At 55.8% G+C, this 18,932-nt stretch overlaps 8 protein-coding genes across 8 annotated transcripts; 4 read left to right on the top strand and 4 right to left on the bottom strand.

Moving 5' to 3' along the window:
* Positions 1-2,361: 2,361 nt before the first annotated feature.
* DL89DRAFT_225492 (kinase-like protein) lies at positions 2,362-3,396 on the top strand (the record flags this gene model as incomplete). The annotated part of the gene is made up of 2 exons (XM_040884757.1): positions 2,362-2,820; positions 2,986-3,396. Coding segments are annotated over 2 exons (870 nt in total), but the record flags the coding sequence as incomplete, so codon positions are not given.
* A 3,541-nt stretch (positions 3,397-6,937) lies between these two features.
* Positions 6,938-7,566, bottom strand: DL89DRAFT_36375 (uncharacterized protein). Its single transcript, XM_040891576.1, has 2 exons — positions 7,541-7,566; positions 6,938-7,455 (listed from the first exon to the last, which is right to left on the bottom strand). Exon 2 carries the CDS (start codon positions 7,325-7,327, stop codon positions 6,986-6,988), a length of 342 nt encoding a protein of 113 aa, XP_040741619.1. The 5' UTR covers positions 7,328-7,455; positions 7,541-7,566; the 3' UTR covers positions 6,938-6,985.
* A 546-nt stretch (positions 7,567-8,112) lies between these two features.
* DL89DRAFT_268984 (uncharacterized protein) lies at positions 8,113-9,362 on the top strand. Its single transcript, XM_040888107.1, has one exon. The coding sequence runs from the start codon at positions 8,143-8,145 to the stop codon at positions 9,337-9,339; it is 1,197 nt and encodes a 398-aa protein (XP_040741618.1). The 5' UTR covers positions 8,113-8,142; the 3' UTR covers positions 9,340-9,362.
* Positions 9,363-9,397: 35 nt separating this feature from the next.
* DL89DRAFT_323973 (uncharacterized protein) lies at positions 9,398-10,332 on the bottom strand (the record flags this gene model as incomplete). Its single annotated transcript, XM_040891428.1, has 1 exon — positions 9,398-10,332. The coding sequence occupies exon 1, from the start codon at positions 10,295-10,297 to the stop codon at positions 9,398-9,400; it is 900 nt and encodes a 299-aa protein (XP_040741617.1). The 5' UTR covers positions 10,298-10,332.
* A 235-nt stretch (positions 10,333-10,567) lies between these two features.
* On the bottom strand, positions 10,568-11,512 carry DL89DRAFT_268983 (uncharacterized protein). Its single transcript, XM_040888106.1, has one exon. The coding sequence runs from the start codon at positions 11,469-11,471 to the stop codon at positions 10,665-10,667; it is 807 nt and encodes a 268-aa protein (XP_040741616.1). The 5' UTR covers positions 11,472-11,512; the 3' UTR covers positions 10,568-10,664.
* Positions 11,513-12,680: 1,168 nt separating this feature from the next.
* DL89DRAFT_225477 (uncharacterized protein) lies at positions 12,681-13,196 on the top strand (the record flags this gene model as incomplete). The annotated part of the gene is made up of 1 exon (XM_040884754.1): positions 12,681-13,196. The coding sequence occupies one exon, from the start codon at positions 12,681-12,683 to the stop codon at positions 13,194-13,196; it is 516 nt and encodes a 171-aa protein (XP_040741615.1).
* A 105-nt stretch (positions 13,197-13,301) lies between these two features.
* Positions 13,302-17,154, top strand: DL89DRAFT_302604 (uncharacterized protein; the record flags this gene model as incomplete). The annotated part of the gene is made up of 5 exons (XM_040890853.1): positions 13,302-14,330; positions 14,538-14,829; positions 14,971-15,229; positions 15,276-15,627; positions 15,676-17,154. The coding sequence occupies exons 1-5, from the start codon at positions 13,578-13,580 to the stop codon at positions 17,152-17,154; spliced, it is 3,135 nt and encodes a 1,044-aa protein (XP_040741614.1). The 5' UTR covers positions 13,302-13,577.
* Positions 17,155-17,167: 13 nt separating this feature from the next.
* Positions 17,168-18,671, bottom strand: DL89DRAFT_268981 (uncharacterized protein). The gene has a single exon (XM_040888105.1). It carries the CDS (start codon positions 18,403-18,405, stop codon positions 17,182-17,184), a length of 1,224 nt encoding a protein of 407 aa, XP_040741613.1. The 5' UTR covers positions 18,406-18,671; the 3' UTR covers positions 17,168-17,181.
* Between the last annotated feature and the right edge of the window lie 261 nt (positions 18,672-18,932).

Raw genomic sequence — 18,932 nt, 5'->3', positions numbered from 1 at the left:
TTGCGTAGCGACGACGCAATGATCATGCAGGTCAAGCGCGGTCACCGCCGCACACCGTCGGAGGCAGTGCGTATCGATGGCCGCAATGATTTCCGGCGACGCGTCTTGGGGCTGATCGGCGTGATCCGCCACGCGACGGTCTCAGAGCTTGGCCACGTGTCGTTCACCAGCTCACTGACCGAGCAACTGTTCGGCCTGCTGACACAGCAGCGCACGCGCTTCTCGTCCGACGCCAGCATCGGTTCTTTGATCCTCGACGTTCTGTACCACTTTTCCACGGTCTCGCAAACCGTCAGTCAGCTGGCGCAGAGCGGTGCTCGCCATGCGGCCTCGGGTGATGCTTCGCCCGCTACCAGCCAGTACCCGAGTCCACTGCTGGCGCCCGAGACTGCCCAGCGCGTACCACCAGCCATCGCACCATTATTGTCATCAGCAATGGCTGTCCAGAATGATTTATCGCCGCGTGCTGCCTCGGCTTCGCCTGTGGCGGCCCATGACGAGGTACACGAACAGCTCAAGCGCACCAGCACCGATACTAACGTGCTGGCACACGCCCTGCGGCATGAAACCAATAGCTCTGAGCCACTCCTAGGATCTGGTAAGGCCCGTGCACCTGACTCGCTCTCGCGCATATCCAGTCCGCAGCTTGTGCCCGGCACCGCGCACAGCTCGACGGCATCGCTGGTCTCGCTGCTACCAGCTAGTGGTTCAATGGGACGGTCCGCTGGAGCTGCCCGCTCTTCTGTGCGCCCTGCGCTTGGTCCGCTGCTGGGTGACCAGGAGGCCAGTGCAGAGCCTAGCCGACCGTCACTGGACGATGCGCAGATCCGCCGCTCGCTGACCCACCGGCCGAGCCGCATCAGCGCAACCACGGAGGAGGGCGTGTCGCGGTCCAAGCGCACGTCATTGCAGGTGCAGCCCACAGTCCCACCTCCGCCGACCGAGCAAGCGCCAGTTTCAGTGGCGCCCCCGCAGATCACGCGGCCAGCGACCATATACGGCGCCGTAGCAATGTTTGGTGCCGATGAGCAGGCGCGACAAGAGAAGCTGGCGCTTATTCTTGGTGACGATTCGCACAGCGACTATGACAAGAGTCCGCCGGCCTCGCCCATTGAGGAGGTCAAGCCGGCTGAAGAGACTGCGGCTGAGGCAGTGACCGGAGATATCAAGCCGATTCCCGAGGAAGAGGAGGATGAGCCAGTGATCTGCCGCATGTGCGAGCGGTCATTTGCACGCTCTGAGCTGAATGCACATTCAGATGTCTGCATGCTGGAGCAGACGCGCGCGCTGAAGCTCGAGGAGGCCAATCAGCGGATCAAGCGGCTGCGCGACTCGGCCATGCGCAGGCTCAGTGAGCTTAGGCGCACGCGGCGCTGGGACAAGGCGGCCGAGCGTGAGGCGGAGCGGGTTGGACGCGTCGCCGCACGGGCGCTTGCCTGGCCCGACGGCGACTCGCACCACGCGCTGATCGTTGCCAAGGCAAAGTTTGCCAAATACACAGCCAAGCTCGACCGCGTAACGACACCGGCATTGCCACGCGCCGATATCGAAACGGTTTGGGTGGCCGGACAGCTGCAGCGCCGCATCCAGGAGAAGCTAACCATCATCGAGGAGTTTGATACAGAGTTTAGCCGGCTCGAGCGCCAGGCCGAGTTGACGCGTGAGGCGCAGGATGGCTCGCCGGTGCCAGCGCCCAGCGAGCCAGTCGTCCTGCCGACGTGGTCGCAGCTCGCTCACTTCAAGAACCACAGTCCGACAGCGTCCGCTCGCACTAGCATCGACATTGGCCAATCGGACTCGGGCGCAGCCACGCCCGATTTGCTGGCTGTTAGCCGCGCCAGCAGCTCGCAGCGCGACATGCGCCATTCAAAGCCATTGCGCCCGGGCCGCCGCAGCATCAGCCGCCATTTGCGACACGCCGATGCTTCCGAGACCGACTCGCACGCCAGCAGCAGCAGCGGTTCGCGTAAGCTGGTTTCACTGTTCGCTGCGCTCTTCCGCGGCCACCACCACGGAGTCGCCAATACGCGCAAGAATCCTGGCCCGGGCACTCCGCCGCCGGCTGGCCCGACGACGCTCCGGCGTCGGAACTCGCCATTCGCCCATACAGGCAAGCTGCGCATCCCGGCGCAGCATCCGCCGCCCATCATGCTGCCGTCACCGTCGGCACCGTCGGCACCATCGACACCGTCGACACCGTCGCAGCCATCGACGCCCTCGCCGGCTGCTGTACCCGCTGGCCTGACAATCAGCACCAGCATCAGTGCGGCGATCGGCGAGCCATCGGCCATGTCTCCGTCGCGGCAGCGCACCAACAGCACATTCGCCTGCAGCCGCGAGTCCTCGGCTAAGGCACAGCGCATGCCGTCGATCGACGACTTTGATTTCGTCAAGCCGATCTCGCGCGGGGCATTCGGACGCGTGTATCTGGCGCGCAAGAAGGCCACAAAGGACCTGTATGCAATCAAGGTCATGCGCAAGAAGGACATGATCAACAAAAACATGGTCACCCAGGCGTTGGCCGAGCGGCGCGCGCTGTCGCTGCTGTCGGCCGACTGGGTTGTTCAGCTCTACTACGCCTTCCACTCGTCGAAGCATCTGTTCCTGGTCATGGAGTATCTGATCGGCGGCGATCTCGCCGGGCTTCTGCGCGTCTGGGGCGTCATGGACGAGGACGCTGCGCGCTTCTACACCGCCGAAATCGCCTGCGCTATCGACTACCTGCATCGCAACTCTATCGTCCACCGCGATATCAAGCCGGACAACGTCATTCTTTGCAGTGATGGCCACATCAAACTCAGCGACTTTGGCCTCAGCCAGGTTGCTGTACGCGCCGGAGCCGACGGCAAGCCTGAGAGTGAGCCTGACCCCGACAAGAGCGACGAGTACTGGACGATGGAGCTCTCCAAGCCCGGCCACAATGCTCCGGCGCCGGCCTCGGCCTCCAACAACCCGCACGCTGGCCGTGCCCCGCCGCCGTCCAAGCGCGCCCACGCCCGCAAAAGCGAGCGCGCGTTCCTCGGCACCCCCGACTACTTGGCGCCCGAGCTGCTGCTGGGTGCTGGCAACGGACTGGCGGTTGACTGGTGGGCGTTGGGTGTCTGTCTGTTTGAGTTCCTCTGCGGCTACCCGCCCTTCACCGACGAGTCGCCCGAGGCCATCTTCCGCAACATCCTCAACCATGCCATTGACTGGCCCGACGACGATGGATACATGAGTGAGAACGCCCAGTCGCTTATCCGCGCCCTGCTGCACCCCGACCCCGCCAGCCGCGCACACTGGAAGGATTTCCGCAAGGCCGCCCTCTACAGCGACTGGGACCTTGCTAATATCCGCAGCATTGAGCCGCCCTTTGTGCCTATGCCCGATGATGACGTCGACACGAGCTATTTCGAGTCCTGCCAGCGCTCCGAAATCCAGCGTCTCTCCAACGCTACCTTCCTGCAGATCGACGCAGCTCGCCGCCCAGTGCTTCCCGCAAAGCCCACCGACCCTTCTCCCGCCCCTGCCAAAAAGGACCCGCCCATCCTGCGTGCCTTCCCGGGAATTTCGAGCGAGCGCCGCATGTCGCAGCCAGCGCTCTTCCCGCCCAGCGCCTTGCAGACCGGTAGTGCCCCAAGCATCGGCCAGCTGAAAAAGCTGTTCAGCGAAATGTCACCTGAGGGCCTGAAGAAGCCTGCTGAGAGCGCTCCGGAAACCAAGGACGGGTCGATTGCATCAGCGGACAGCAGCGACCGGTACTCATTCAAGGATGATGGAAAGCAGAGCCCAAAGTCCGCTGGTCCCCTGGCAAAGACTGAGTCGTCGAGCACACGTAACAGCCTAAACTCGCTCAGTGAATCGGACTTTGAGCAGATCGGTGACGACGACCTCGAGCCCGCAAGCCCGATCCCACCGCCCTCGGTTGCCAACGCCGCCATTGCTCTGCCGCCATTGCCTGCTGGTCACGCCAAATTCGCCTCGCTGAGCCGCACGCCCAGCCAGCACTCTGACGGCATCCAGGATCCTGCGCTGTCGAATGTCTCGAGCAAATCGCATTCGCGCTGCGCCTCTGTGCAGATTCTGATGAACGGCAAAAAGTCCACCACCAGCCGCTCGCGCCGCCCCAGCCGTGGCGTTGACGCGAACCTCTCGGAAATCGACATGAAAATGCAGCGCGCCGACGACCGCCTCAGCCGCCCCGGATCGATTGCTGGCTCTGAGAATGCTGATGCTGTTGCCATGGAGCCAGGTGAGGAGCTGGATGACGAGGAGACTGAGCGTGTGTTTGACGATTTCACGTACAAGAATCTGGCTTTGCTGAGCAACGTCAACAAGGGTGTCTCGTCGTCCGGTAACAGCACCCCGCAGACGGACAAGCAGGGCAGCACCAGCGCATCAGCCTCGGCTACACCCATCCCTGTTGCCCAGCAGAAGCGCGACCACTCACCAGCCCCACGCACATCATCGTACAGCTCGGTTGCTGGCATGATGCGCAGCTCGCCCATCAACGCCTACGATACCAAGCCATCACCTGCATGAGACTTTGGGATATATGCCGTGCCCATTCATAGTGTACTTTTGCAATGTTACGTGCTAAGAAATGCATATCAAGTAGACATGCGTGTTAGAACACTGGGTTGCACAGAACACAACAACTAGCCAGATGGAATCTGAGTTGCCAATATGCTGCCTCCACTGTTGAGCAGGCATCCCAAGTCCTTTCAGCCTGCATCAACAGACGCATATCCATGAGCCTTTCTAATGCCACGTTTTTCAACCCCCCCCACAGGCGGTGATACCGCATAGAACTCGACCATGTACCGGCACATTACCACCCATCTTGCTGAACATGTCTTTGGGCACAGTATTTATTAGTCTACTGAAGATGTCTGATGGAATGCTGGCATGCATTTTCAACAAAAAATAACTCCAACCATGGGCAGTGTAGTAACTGGAGGAAAGAAACCATTTACATGAAAATAACATTCAATCGATTTATTATCTTGCTGAGTTTCTAATAAACAAAAAACTTGAACATGTGACTTGCTATTGGAATCACATGCTCATGCAACATGCATATATGGATACCTCGCAAATCAGTCATATATTATGTAATCCAACGATCCAATTATTGTAGACTACACATGTCCATACTCATTTTTATCCTTGTGTTCAATTTTTGGTTGTAGCACCCAAGCACTTCTCTAGATGCCTATAGCTTACCCTCCTCTCTCCTTTGTATTATCTGTATGTATCACATTAGATATGTTGGCATTGTAATTACTTTTTAAATATCATTTTACACTCTAGCTTCACAGTGACCAGAAAACACACATACAATTACAACAGCCGTTAGGAATTTGGAGGAAACACATTTTATAACGAGGCCGCTAGAGTGAGGTAAGCGGCACCGTGGATCCGTGCTATGGCCTGTTATGGCCAAAGTCCGCTAACATAATTCAGAAACATGGTACTATGATGGCTAAGTGCATCCTTCATACCACGGACACATCAGGTTCCTATCACTGATTCGGATCCGGATAGAATCTTTGCTTGGTTAATATCCAGGGTAGTATTTAGGTGCCCGGTGGCTCAGAGTTCAACCACAAGATGACTTCACCGATCTCTCCGCAAGTATGCCAGCCCAGTGGTGTGCTGATACTGTTGGTAACTACATAATTTTTCTTTCGGCTAACGCTAGTTCCCTTGTATACCATTTCCTTTTGGCTGTGCTACTTGAGCGAGAGTATAAAACATTTAAGCCCACCCCTATTCTTTCCTTTGTTTTTAAGTATCCATATATCAATATAATCCTTGACTCTGTTACTTTTGGAGTGACATACCACCATCCGAATATCCTTCCACACCCAACGGAAATACACATATCTTAGATCCATTCCTCATTCCTTTTTGCTTTGCTACTCTTCACAGCCCTGTATTTCCTACCTTGTGCCCAAAACATCCAGAGTGAAGAAAAAAGGGCTGAGGAAGGAACACATCTCATGGGGAGGTGCAGGATGAGAGGATTGCAACCCCCAGGTGGCCACAAGAGAGAGCAGGTCTAGTTCTGTTTTTCGCAAGCGGCCCTTTCTTCAATTTCATCCTCAGCAATAATATTTGCCCCTACATATGCATATCTGAGTATGTACATAGCATCGAGCTTTTTCACTCCCATCTGTAAAAGTGGGTCGAGAGCAAGTGAAAGGGGGCAGTAGATGCATCATGCAGAGAAGCAACCTGTTTGTCCGCATATGTCAATCACAAAGAGAGTGATAGGGCAGACACCTACCAAGAAAGCTGTGGGCATGTACCAAGAGTATCGAGTAGTGACCAGGGTGAGCGTATTGTCTTTTATTTTCTCTAATCCCAAATGACACCTGGCAATATTGTTTACGTGGAGTGCTGCCTTTCATTTGAACCCTAACAGCAATTATCTTGAACAGCCTTTTCTCTTCATAGTGAGTGGCTTTCAGTTCTTCCGGGGATGCTCCTGTTGAAAAGAAAAACTGACAACCTCCGAGGTGCCTGATGTATGCAAATGCATGACCAACAGATATTTGTGGCTGTGCGTTCTGAAAATTTGTGACGGCATGATTTCCAAGCTCTCGTGGTCAAACTTTGCGACATCCCATTTGCTGAAAATGTTCTGCATCCTCCATACAAGCTGCCTTTCAACACAATTTAAGTGGGCAAAGAAAGGGAAGTCGAAATGCTCCTTGTCGTCGATAGGGATTGACCCCCAGCAAAGGCCGCTCTCGAGTGTGATGGAGAACCTCCTTGAATCCTTCTCATGGTATTGTGAGCGAGAGCACCAGTACATGCGTATGCTGGTACATATCTCAATAGTTCATTAAAATTCGGTGCGCATCTGTAATAATATTTTCTCAGATATTGCGGATCCTAGGTGGCCAGAGGCGGATCCCTCGTGGGTCGTCCTGGTACAAAAGCCTCAATGTGGGTTTCTCCGAGTTGGATTACTGAGAAAGAGCAATGCTTCTCGCCTCTACGCCAAAATGCAGAGCATGCAGCTAGGCTTAGAACAAGAGGCAGAATGTGGGCAGGACCGGCATGTGTGTGGTGTGCAAATTGGTTTCTTGCATATCAAAGGACGACCAAGGGTGCTGGGGGTGTGTGTCCTTTCCCTCACAGCTGCCCCTACATTCTTGACCGAAGCAAATGCCAGGCGGATTCGCCCTCCTCTTTTGCAACGGAATGAGTGCACATTTCGTTTTGCAGGAGGCTCAGGAAATGAGGTCCGCTTGTCGGCATGTGGGCAGGGTTGCCAGGCTGAAACCAAGAGCATAGTGTTCACTACACACCTCCGGAAGAAAAAGCAGTTTTCCATCCTCCATACTCCTCGAGCGCCAAATTAATTCATCTTTCCCTTTGTTTCTTCATCTTGAGTCGACCAATGCACGCCTCAGTTATTGCCAGCATCCCAAGCGACGACATCTACCTGGATAAAAGAAGCCTCTGCAACATCTGCGCCGGGTCCACAGATTAGTAGTTCAGCGTACTATATGTCTCGTTGTAGTGCCAGGCTCTTTTTTGTCCATACCTTTGTGGGATAGCTGCGCTTTTTTACAATGTATAAGCCCACTCCATTCATATCATGGGCCAGACAATGTCAGGCATGTTGCAAACGGTGTTATGAACCTAGCACATGGCCCGCCTTATGCCCAGCCATGGGGTGCCGGGGTCCATTTGGCACCAGCAGGGGCTTGAGTACCTGAAAACTGGTACTGTGTTCTGGGGCGACTGTGCGCTGCAGTATAGGACTCTGATCGATCGTAACTTGCTCCTGATGGCGGTTGTGACGTTTCATTGATGACTCGCACGTATCTCTCGAACCACAAACCCGCACATTAATTTATATGCAGTCTGGGTTTAATGGCATGTATTCGATAATGCATATCTGGCAAGTATACTGTATAGGCGGCTACATCTATATTCTCCGTTCCAGGACATGAAGGTGTGGAAGCTGACGCAGGAGGGAGGACGCGAGCCACATCAGCAGACTCGTCACGCTACGATTCGCTCCTAATTTTTTCTCCGATTTTATAGCCCGGTCAAAAAAAAAATAGCCGGGCATCGCCACCCTACGCCAACGCATCATTTTTGTTTCCGCATTCCATTCTTCAAGTTATAAAAAAGACCAGCATGGGTAAGAGCAAGAGCAGAACCGCCAGCAAGGCGCCCGGGTCATGGCTCAAGAGCACTGCCGAAGAGCCGGTGGCCACGAAAGCAAAAACCAAGCACCAGCGGCCAAAAACTATGGCCGAGCTTGCCGACAAGCATCAGCTGTACCAGCAAGCAGTGCAGAAGCCGCGCAAGGAGGTGCGCAATTTGGATACCATCTACCGTAAGCTCTGTACACAGCATCTGGACCACGCAACAAAAAAGCGGCCAGCGAATCAGAGCCCGGGCGAATCGTCCGACTCTGGTCTCGACGATCCGCTGCATGGTCACCGGCGACATGCGCTGACCATGCGCGAGGATTTCTGCGGCACAGCGGTTCTGTGTGCCGAGTGGGTCCGCACTGATTCGTCGCCCGAGCGCTGTGCGTACGGCGTGGATATCGACAAGAATGTAATCGACTATGCCATGGAACACACGGTTGGTGGAGCTGGCCACCACGAATCGTCGCTTGGCTCACGAATCAAACTGGTATGCGCTGATGTAATGGCGGTAAAGGGCAGCGGATCTGCAAGCGAGGAGCTGCATAGACTCAGCCTGCCGCGCGTCGACATCATCGCCTCGCTCAACTATGCTATGTGCTATTTCCACCAGCGCCAAGATCTGATCCGGTACTTGAAGCACAGTCTGAAGAACCTGAACGACTTTGGTCTCTTGTTTTGTGATATCTTTGGGGGTGTCGAAGCGACCAAATCGGGCATCAGCAATATCCGCGACTTGGGTAGCTTCAAGTATTACTTCCACCAGCACAGTTACGACCTGATGAGCAACACCATTCGCTTCTCGCTCGGATTCAAGATGCGCGATGGGTCGGTGCTCAAAAACTGCTTCAGCTACGAGTTTCGCGTCTACACAATATCAGATCTCAAGGAGGCGATGCTGGAGGCTGGGTTCGACGATGTCAGTGTGTGGATCAGTCCGCGCACCAAGGACGGTGATGAAGAAAGCGACGAGGATAAAAACAGTGATAGTAGCGAGGAAACTGACGGAGAGGCCAGTTCCTGCGAGGATGAGGGCAAGGATGCAAGTGATGACAGCCATGGCCATAGTAGCTCTGGCCAAGGCGACTTTGAGGCATTCACCGAAATGAAGACCCGAATGGAAATGCCCTATGCGTTCAACGCCTACATCGTCGGCATCAAGCTCCCAAAGTCGCGTTAAATGGTAGTATATCCTTAATTATCCTGGATAAATAAAACAATGAACGTGCTTGGAAATACTAGGTGGCTACGACCTTGGACCTGCGATTGCTTCTGTTTCGTTTGCTCTTGCGACCGCCGTTGGGCCGGTTCTTGTTCTTGGCTGGTGCTGGTTCCCTAGGACTTGCAGCTCGCACGGTGGGCGTCTCAGAGCACTGTGTTGATCTCTCTGAATGAATATCCTCCTCATTATTAGCGCGTCCATCGTTGAGTGCTGCCTCAGGAGCGCCATCGCACGCAGCATCAACCCCTTCAGTAGGAGAATCATCGCCACTTTCCACTACAGGCTGCTCTGCTGGTTCGGGGCTCTTGTTGCTATCAACAGCAGTAGCTTCTGGTGAAGTGTTGTTGCTTTCGGGGGCAGGATCCTCTTCAGGTGTGGCATCATCGGCTTTAGGGCTTGGGCACTCGTCAGCTGCATCGAGAGATGGCTTCGGAGTAGCAGATGCCGAGAGTGGTTCCAGCACTGCATCTGTGAAGGGCGTTAATCCATCAGCCACTAGAGTCGAGTGCCTGTACTCGTCGCCCAGATTCAGGTTCGGCAGATAGGTGATCTGGTCGGAGACATCAGGCGGCAGGTAATTGGCAGTGATGTAATGATGCGCATTGGCACCAGCGGGGTCGTCTTGCAGTGACTCGTAGCCCATCATCGACTCGCCGTTGTCATGGCCAGTGCCTGCAATGCGTCCTGAAGATTGAGTGCCTGACAGCCCATAGACCTCGAGCACCGAGGCCAGAAATGTCTGCGCGATGCGAGCATAGTACAGCGGATTCAGGTATTGCAGTATCTGGATTAGCCGCTTGCTGGAGGACGAGCTGGATGCCGATCTGGTGCTCATCGGTGACGGCAGTGGTAGCTGCCCAGAGTTGCCGGCCGAGAATCTGCGCTGCATGCCGTCGTGTAGTGTCTCTATCGCCATGGTCACAATAGCGCTGGGTTATAGAAGAATATAAGTGGGTATGTAGATATTGAAGCTCAACCGTAGAACATGGATTATTTTTTGTTTTTTCTTTCGGAGAGGGGCAAACTTGCGGGAGACCACGCTATGCTTTTAAATCGCCCAGCCCATTGCTACCCACGCGGACCGCGGCATACGGCAGCGCACATGGTAGGAATTGTTCATTGCTCAGAGCATGCACGAGGCAATGCAATAACAATCTACTGCTATACGCAAGAAATTCGAGACGTAATGACCATTTGCGCGACAACAATATACCGGCCGCGCGAACAATCCGGCTCCCAACAGACAGTAGAAGAGGGGGCCAACCTTCACTTTCTATTTCATACTAAAGATCGGACAGGAAGTCTGTGAGACTAAATGCCGGTGCACTATTGCTCGCCTTCTGATCCGCCTTCTTCTGGTTTGCAGCAACCATGGCCAAAAGCCCCGACTTTTTGTTCTTCTTGCGCTTCTTGGATTGCGGCTCGATTGCTGATGGCGTGCTGGCAGAAGCACTGTGCTTCTGTTTCTTGGAAGTTGGCATTGTTGTGGGTGCCTTGGCTGGAGCAGGATTGTATGTGGGCTTAGGTTTGGGCTTGGGCTCCACCTCGGTGTCTGGCTTTGGCTCCTCAGCTGCGTGTCTAGTCCCTGCAGCAGTCTGCAATTTCCGCTGCCTCTGCTCAGTTCTCCACTGTGCGTTGGACAGCCCAGCAGCTTCGAGCTGTGATGTGGACGCGCCAGGAAACACAATCTGCGACGAACACATGGCGCACATGTAGCTGACGCAGTTGCGTCGGTCCTTGGCAATTCTGGCTCGCTCCTCTTTGGTCGCTTTAGCCGAGATCGTCTGTGCGCTGGCATTGAGCTTGACCTTGATGATCCTGCCGGCAGTTGCCCCGCCTTTCGTATTCCTCCGCCGGGAATTTGCATTGCTGATATTGACACGCGACACACTGTGTGCGTCAACCAGGACCGATCCGCAGTACGGACACATCTGGCGCGAGATCATGTCTGGAACGCGAGTCGGGCCGAGTGCCGTGTGGAACTGGTTGCCAAAGTAGGCGGCCATTTGCGGGCATATGCTGAATGCTGCTCGGCTTGCTGTATGGAGATAGGCGAGCCGCACTTCCCGTGCCTGCTCGTGTGCTGACATGTGTGGGGTAGGTATTGAAATCTGGATTTGTGAACTGAGAGTGTCGGATTTTATGCTCTCGATCTGTGGCACCTGGTCTGGCACCGAGGCAACTACGCGAAAACTTTCGGCGGTTATGGGTTGAGCGGTCTTGGATCGTGGCATGCTTTCAGCGCATATCCCAGTCAGCATATACTTGCCCAGTATGCTACATGCCCTCCAACCAGTCCAAGTGGATAGCAATGCCCCCTTTTCCTTACTCTTAGTCACGAGGTATTCACGCTCGACACACCCTAAATACCTTCTCAGCCAGTGCTGTGGCATATGCTGAAGGTACACCTCTAGCAACCCCACATCGCCCTGTCCACACAAGATGCCGGATACACATACGCAATGCCAAGGCGAGCGGCGATGGTGGCTGCCTGCCGTGGTCTTTGTCTGAGGGCATGGCTTGGGCCTTGTTGGACTGCAGATCTGGAAACGGTCTTCCGGTGAAACATGGCCGTGGCCGACAATTAGGCGCCAGATTTAATTGTCAACAAGAACTGCCCAATGCATGCGCTCTTGAAAGTGGCTGAGTTGTTGACTATTTCTCACCCACTCTCACCTCTCAAATCATTTTCATTTTCATTTCCAATTTCTCAAATTCGCATCGCAAAACATTATTTCCCACAGAAGCAAGCATGGAGGTAGCGTACTGGTGTGAGCCTTGTTGCATTTGGTCTGACTCTGGGATGTGAATGAGCCTTGCTGCTAATCACGCGTGTTCGCTATTAGGAAACAGCAACAGAGAACGCAGGTGGCCGCTTCACAGGGCGCGAGCATTTCGGGCCACAATTCACACCGCTCATGGGCACAATGTCGCCGTCACAGCGGCTCAAAGACCTTTTCTTTGCGACATACACCAATGGTGCTAGTCCGTCAGCAACACAGAAGAAAGCCAGCAACATAGACTTCTCCGGGCCCGCATCATGGCAGGTGCCGAGCAAAAAGCCAGCGACAGCACATGATCGAACCGACAACGCAATGGACGTTGATGCAAAGCCGCCAGCGCAGGACCAGGGGATGGCAGAGGTGCACATTTCGGAGGAGGACCTGCAAGGACCCGCGGTGCCCCTGGCAATCAATAGCACTGGGCGGTTCTACTCGGAGCACATGCGGCGGTGCGAGCTGCGGATCGAGCTGCTTGGGCTTAGCACTTTGGGCCACTGCCCGCGCGGGATGTACGTAATGCCGTCGCTGACATCAATCAACGTGTGGCACGGCGTCATGTTCGTCAAGCGTGGGTACTGGAAGGACGGTGTGATAAGGTTCCGCGTTGACATTCCGCGCGAGTACCCGAACCAGCATCCGGTGATCAGCCTGACCACGCCCGTGTTCCATCCGCTGGTGAGGCGCGAGGATGGCCGGTTTGCGCTGGAGCAGCAGTTTCCAAAGTGGACACCGTACAGCGACTACATTTTCCACGCGCTGTACTACTTTAAGAATGCGTTCAAGAACCGGGTGCTGCAGCAGCTTGGCCCACGCGACTGCTACAACATCGATGCCTACATGAAGTTCAAGGGCGATCTGCCGAGGTTCCGCGAGTTTGCACGGATAGATGCCATGAACTCGCACAAGCCAGAGAACCTGTACCAGATGCCGCAGAAGGACTGCCCGATCGTGTTCTCGCCAATGTCGGACGAGGCGTACCAGCGGGCCAAGACTGGAATCAACTCGTTCGCTGCTGTATCGTCAAAGGAATGAGTGTGATGAATGCTACCGTGCAAAGCCATTAAAATAAATCCAGCTGGGCAGCACTGCTGGTGATAGAAACATCTGAATATTGGTCGCCACATGCTGCCACTGGATGGGTAGCGTGCTGTGGCATACACACGATACTGTGTGCAGGTGGGAGCCGACACTTGCCCAGATCGCCCAAGATCAAGAAATCTGTAGTTCACCCACGTTATCGAATGTGGCCATGGCTTGCGGGGCGGCCACTCGATGGCTTCTTGGACCTGCTCAACTCCGCTTCCTCCCTAACCTTTCTCCATTCTCAACATCTCGACTCTCCTGCTCCTCTTTTCTCTCAGTCTCCTTTACGACCTATAATAGCACTTTTCCTTCTATTAACGAAAACGGCCGATGGCGGAACCTCAATCGCCATCAGAAACGCCAGTGGCTAAGCCCAGCAAGCTGCCTGTGCGCGGCCACTGGTCACTATCGGTGTTCTTTGTCGTGGCCAACGCAATCGGGTTCTGGCTGTTTGCGCGTGGCTTCCTTCTGACGCGCATGGTGCTGCCCGATCACTCGCACTTGCTGGTGCTGCCGTTTGAGCAGAGCCACAGTACTCCGGCGCCAGACGCAGCGAATGCCAGCTGGTACCCAGCAAAGTTTGAGCGCTCGATTGTCCTTGTAGTTGATGCTCTGCGGATTGACTTTGCGATGTTTAGCAGCGAGCTGAATGCGACAGACGACAGGGTCCGGAAAATGCCTTACCACAACAACCTGCCGATTATCGACCGCGTCATGCAGTCCCGGCCATCGCACAGCATGCTGTATAGGTTCCGTGCGGACCCGCCAACAACCACATTGCAGAGACTGAAGGCACTGACCACCGGCCAGCTACCGACATTCATTGATGCCGGGAGTAACTTTGCAGGCAGTGCTATTGACGAGGACAACTGGCTGCAGGCGATCCGTGGCAGAGAGGGCAGCGGGCATAAGCGCAACCTGGTGTTTTTGGGCGACGATACGTGGTCCAGCTTGTTCCCAAATGAGCTTGCCGACACGTTTACAGACGAGCTCAACAGCACCGAGGGGGACAGTATACAGGAATACGGCGGATGGGCGCGGATCCGGCCATTCCCAAGCCTGAATGTCTGGGACCTGCATACAGTTGATGACGGCGTGCTGAGTCGGCTGCCTTTGTTCCTTGGGCCACCTGAATATGATACCTCAGACGAAGCCAGCGCTCGGCGCGAGGCATGGCGAGGGCTGGTCGAGCAGAAGGAAATGCTTGAGCACTCAGACCTAGGCGGACCCTCTCTGGGCCCTCACAACACAATGGCGAATGGCCGGGTCGGATTCTCGGAGCTACAAGAGGGCTGGGACACAATTATTGCACACTGCCTGGGCGTCGACCACTGCGGGCACCGGTTCGGTCCAGACCACCCGGCAATGGCACTGAAACTGCAGCAGATGAACCAGGCAATCAAAATGATCGTTGATGCGGTCGACAGATCAGACAAATCGACAGTACTGTATGTGTTTGGCGACCACGGCATGGACCCCAAGGGCGACCATGGCGGTGACAGCCCTCGCGAGGTGGATGCTGCGCTGTGGGTGTATTCGAACACCGAGTGGAATTCAAAGCGCGGTGCAGAGCGTTCTGGGCGTGTTCTCGAGCGTGCGCAGACACTGATTGACGAACACCAAATTGGAAGATCGCTTGATGAGGACCTGCGTCGTGGGTGGTGGAAGAACACGCATCTTTCTGACGAGTACTGGAACCAAGAGGGCAAAGCACTGTTTGAAGCGCCTCTGATCCGCAGCACCCCTCAGATTGACATTGTATCGACCATGGCGCTGGTACTGGGCCTCCCGGTGCCATTCAACAACCTGGGGGCCGTGATCCCCGAGATGTTTGCTTCGGACGATTCGGTTGACGGCGAATGGGGACTGCTACATGCCCTGCGGCTGAACTCGGCCCAGGTGGTTCGCTATCTGAAGGCATATATGGCAAAGTCACACTCGCATGGGTTCTCTGACGACGTTGTCCGCATGTGGGACGAGCTGTATGACCAGGCACAGCAAAGCTATGCTGATCTAAAGCAGCTCAAGACGACGCGCAACAAAAAATATTATTGCAGAGGGTGAGGAAGAGGCGGCTGCGCAGTATTACGCGTTCCTGCGCATCATGCTGGGCACGTTGCGGCAGATGTGGGCGCAGTTTGATCCTGTCCTGATCCTGGCAGGTCTGGCAATCATGCTACTGTCGCTGGCCAGCCTCTCCCTTGTGTATTGGCGTTCGCAGCAGTCTTCTCTCGAGACCATTGCCTCCAAGACCCTGGCTGGCAGTGCGGCCGGCGGAATCATTGGCTTGGTTGCATCCAAGGCGCTGAACACCGTTTTGTCGGCAACCGCCGCTTCGTCTCATGCATCCCAGCTTGACCTGGCTGTTGTGGGACTCACAGTCGGTGCCCTGGGATCGTTCTGTTTCCAGGCTCTGGTGAACTATCAGGCCGGCGTGGGCATTGATGACACCTCTCCACCTGGCTTCCGGCGCGGAATCCCTGTGCTACTGAACGGTGTTGCGATTTTGGTCACTCTTTTCCACCTCTTGGTGTTCACGTCAAACAGCTACACGTTCAACGAGGACAGCGTCGTTTTATACCTGCTGCAGACACTGACTCTGGTGCTGTTTGGCGCAGCTCTCAGCACATTGGCATCGAAGCCAGAAACTCAGCAGGCTGCTGGTCAGCGCGCAGCCATTTGCGCATTTGCAATCCTGGTGCTCAACCGCATTTCATCGTACTCGACGGTGTGCCGCGAAGAGCAGATTCCTGGCGGATGCAAGCCAACGTTCTACGGCTCGGAATCAGCATCAATCAGCAGCGTGTGGCTGGCAGTGGCCAACCTGGGCATGGTCTGGATCGTGCCATCGGTAGTCCTGCGGTTCCTGCAGCGGTCCCGCAGCGACACTGCGTCTGTGGCACGACTATGGCTGGGCATCGGCATGCGTGCCAGCATGGGCATGGCAGCCGTGTACTGGATCCTGGATTCCATCGATGCCGAGGCTGCACTCGAGCCCAAGGCGTCGGGAGGCAACTGGAGTGAACTGCGTATACTACTGGCCCGCACGTCTGTTGGGATTGCTCTGGGCGGAGGACTCGCAGCGTGGCTTGCCAGCCCGTTCTGCCTTGACGTTGCCATCGCCGATGCCTCCACGACAAAAGTGGCCAAGCACAAGAAGCAGGCAGCCCAGCCGAAGCGCACCGCGATCATTCTGGGCTTTGGCAACGCCTACGGTGTAGCATATCTGCTCTTTGTCACGGTCGTGTTCTGCGTGCTGTATCTGGTGCAGCAGCCAATGGGCGGCATCATGCTGTCGGTGCTGTTTGTTGAGATTCTGCTGGCCATGGAACTATTTGACGCGCTGCACGACGCGCTGCAATGCAGCATGTCGCTGGTGCCAGCACAGGTGGTGATGCTTGGGCTGCTGTCGTACATGGGGTACTTTGCTACGGGACACCAGTTCACGCTGGTGTCGCTGCAGTGGAGCACAGCGTTTGTGGGCGTGCGCGAGATGCAGCTGGTCGTCTGTGGTGTGATTGTCGGGCTGAACACGCTAGGTGCCTTTGTGCTGGGTGCAATGGGCGTGCCGCTGGTTGCGCTGTGGAACCAGTCGCTAGGCACACAGCTGCTGCGGATAGCACCCGGGAACTTCATGGCTCGTGTCACGGGCGCTGCTGCAGCGTACCTGGCGTACCATGCGGCGGTGTCGACTAGCTCGGCGATCTTTGCGGCTGTCTTCCGCCGCCATCTGATGGTGTGGAAGGTGTTTGCCCCCAGATTCATGTTCTCGGTGCCTGTGCTGCTGGGATCTGTTGTGCTGGCGCTGTGTCTAGCCGTCGGCTTTGCTGCTGTGCGTGTGCTGCGCATGGGTCTAGGTGTGGGCTCGGCGCAGTCTCTGGTTGCCGACCGCATCCGGGCCAAGTAGATTCCTCATTTGTGCCTCAATACAACTCTATTTCAGTCTAATGATGAAGTAGCTAGTCTTGCCGGTCCGCAGTACACCAATGGTGCCCTCGCCGATGAACTGGTCGCTGCCCGGTACCCACTTGCCGTCTGGCACCGCAGTGTTGTTCCAGTACAGTCCGCCGCCGCGCGCCAACCGCGTCGCCTGCGACTTTGATGAGCAAGCCCCAGCCAGCACCGCCAGCTCAGCGATTTGCTTGCCCACGGCATCGGCCCTGGGCAGATCCACCATGCGCCGATCATTGGCAAAGGCATCGGCGATTTCGCTGGCAGAGAACTGCTCGATCTTCTGGTCCCTTCCGCCAAACAGCACCTGGGTCGCGCATTTCGCCTGCAGCACGCCCGCCTCGCCGTGGATCAGCTCCGTGACCTCTTCTGCAAGCAGCTTTTGGGCGGCGAACTTTTCCGGTGCCCTTCCATGCTCCTCCATGACCTGCGCGATTCGCTCCAGCGGCAGCAGCGTGAACATCTTCAGGAACTTTGCTACATCCGCATCAGACGTCTTGACGAAGAACTGGTAGACGTCGAACGGCGACGTCTTGCGCTCGTCCAGCCATATGGCGTTGCCGGCAGACTTGCCGAACTTTTCGCCGGATGCCGTGGCCAGCAGCGGGATCGTCAGCCCAAAAGCCTCGTGGCTGGTTGCCTGCCCACTCACCACGCCTGTGTCAGTGTCATCGCGCGGCATCTTGTGGATCAGCTCGGTGCCCGCTGTGATATTACCCCACTGGTCGCTGCCACCGATCTGCACCCGGCAGTTCCTGTGGTGGTACAGGTACCAGAAATCGTAGGCCTGCAGTAGCTGGTACGAGAACTCTGTGAAGCTGATCCCTTGCGCCGACGCCAGCCGCGACTTCACGCTATCGCGGGCAACCATCGCCCCCACTCTCGTGTACCTGCCAACCGTTCCCAGAAAGCCGAGAATGTTCATATCGCGATACCAGTCTGCATTTCTCGCCACCTCGATTTTCGCCAGCTTCTCTGTCTCCAGCCCAACAACCCTTCTAGCCGCGTACTGCGTGCCGCGCTCAAAGAAACGCTTTAGCTGCTTCTCTATCGCAGCAACGTTCTTTGCCAATGTATCGCGGCCCAGTGCCACGCGCTCGGTGCTGCGCCCACTCGGATCCCCGATCATACCGGTCGCGTTGCCTACCAGCGGGATCGCCTGGTGCCCGGCCAGGTGGAAGTGCAGCAGCCCCATCAGCGTCACCATGTTGCCCAGGTGCAGGCTGTCGGCCGTCGGATCTACCCCGCAGTACACGCCCACGGGCTTGTCCGTTTGCTGTTCGATCGACTCGCTCGTCACTGCGTTGATGAACTGCCGCGAGCGCAGCGTTTTGATAACGTTCGTGTGTAGACTGCGCCGCTGCAGCTGCTGCGCAAGCTTTCTACGCAAATGCCACATCTGTCCTGCTATGACTCTAGAGCCTGTGTGTAATTTAAAGCCGAATTACTGGTAAGCAGAAAAATGAAAGCAAGATAACTCTTAGCATGAACCGATCTCCCTTTTTCGATGCCCAGTTTCTGAACCTGACCCCTACATCCCACATTTGCGGGTGCTGTCACGTGAGCTGCTGCCTCACCTTTGCCATTTTCAATACCAGCCGATGAGCCAAATGCGATGTCCCTAAGCCCTTGAAACTGCACCATTGCCAACAATGGGGTCGAGACTTTGCTACCTACTCCAATGGACAAGAGGAATTTCGTGGTGTGCTATATTGCATGGATTACTACTTGAAA

Source organism: Linderina pennispora (genome assembly GCF_002104995.1).
Source record: "Linderina pennispora strain ATCC 12442 chromosome Unknown DL89scaffold_11, whole genome shotgun sequence".
Lineage (NCBI taxonomy): Eukaryota > Fungi > Kickxellomycota > Kickxellomycetes > Kickxellales > Kickxellaceae > Linderina > Linderina pennispora.
The sequence above is the reverse complement of the archived record's forward strand: the minus strand, read 5'-3'. Positions and strand labels throughout refer to the sequence as shown.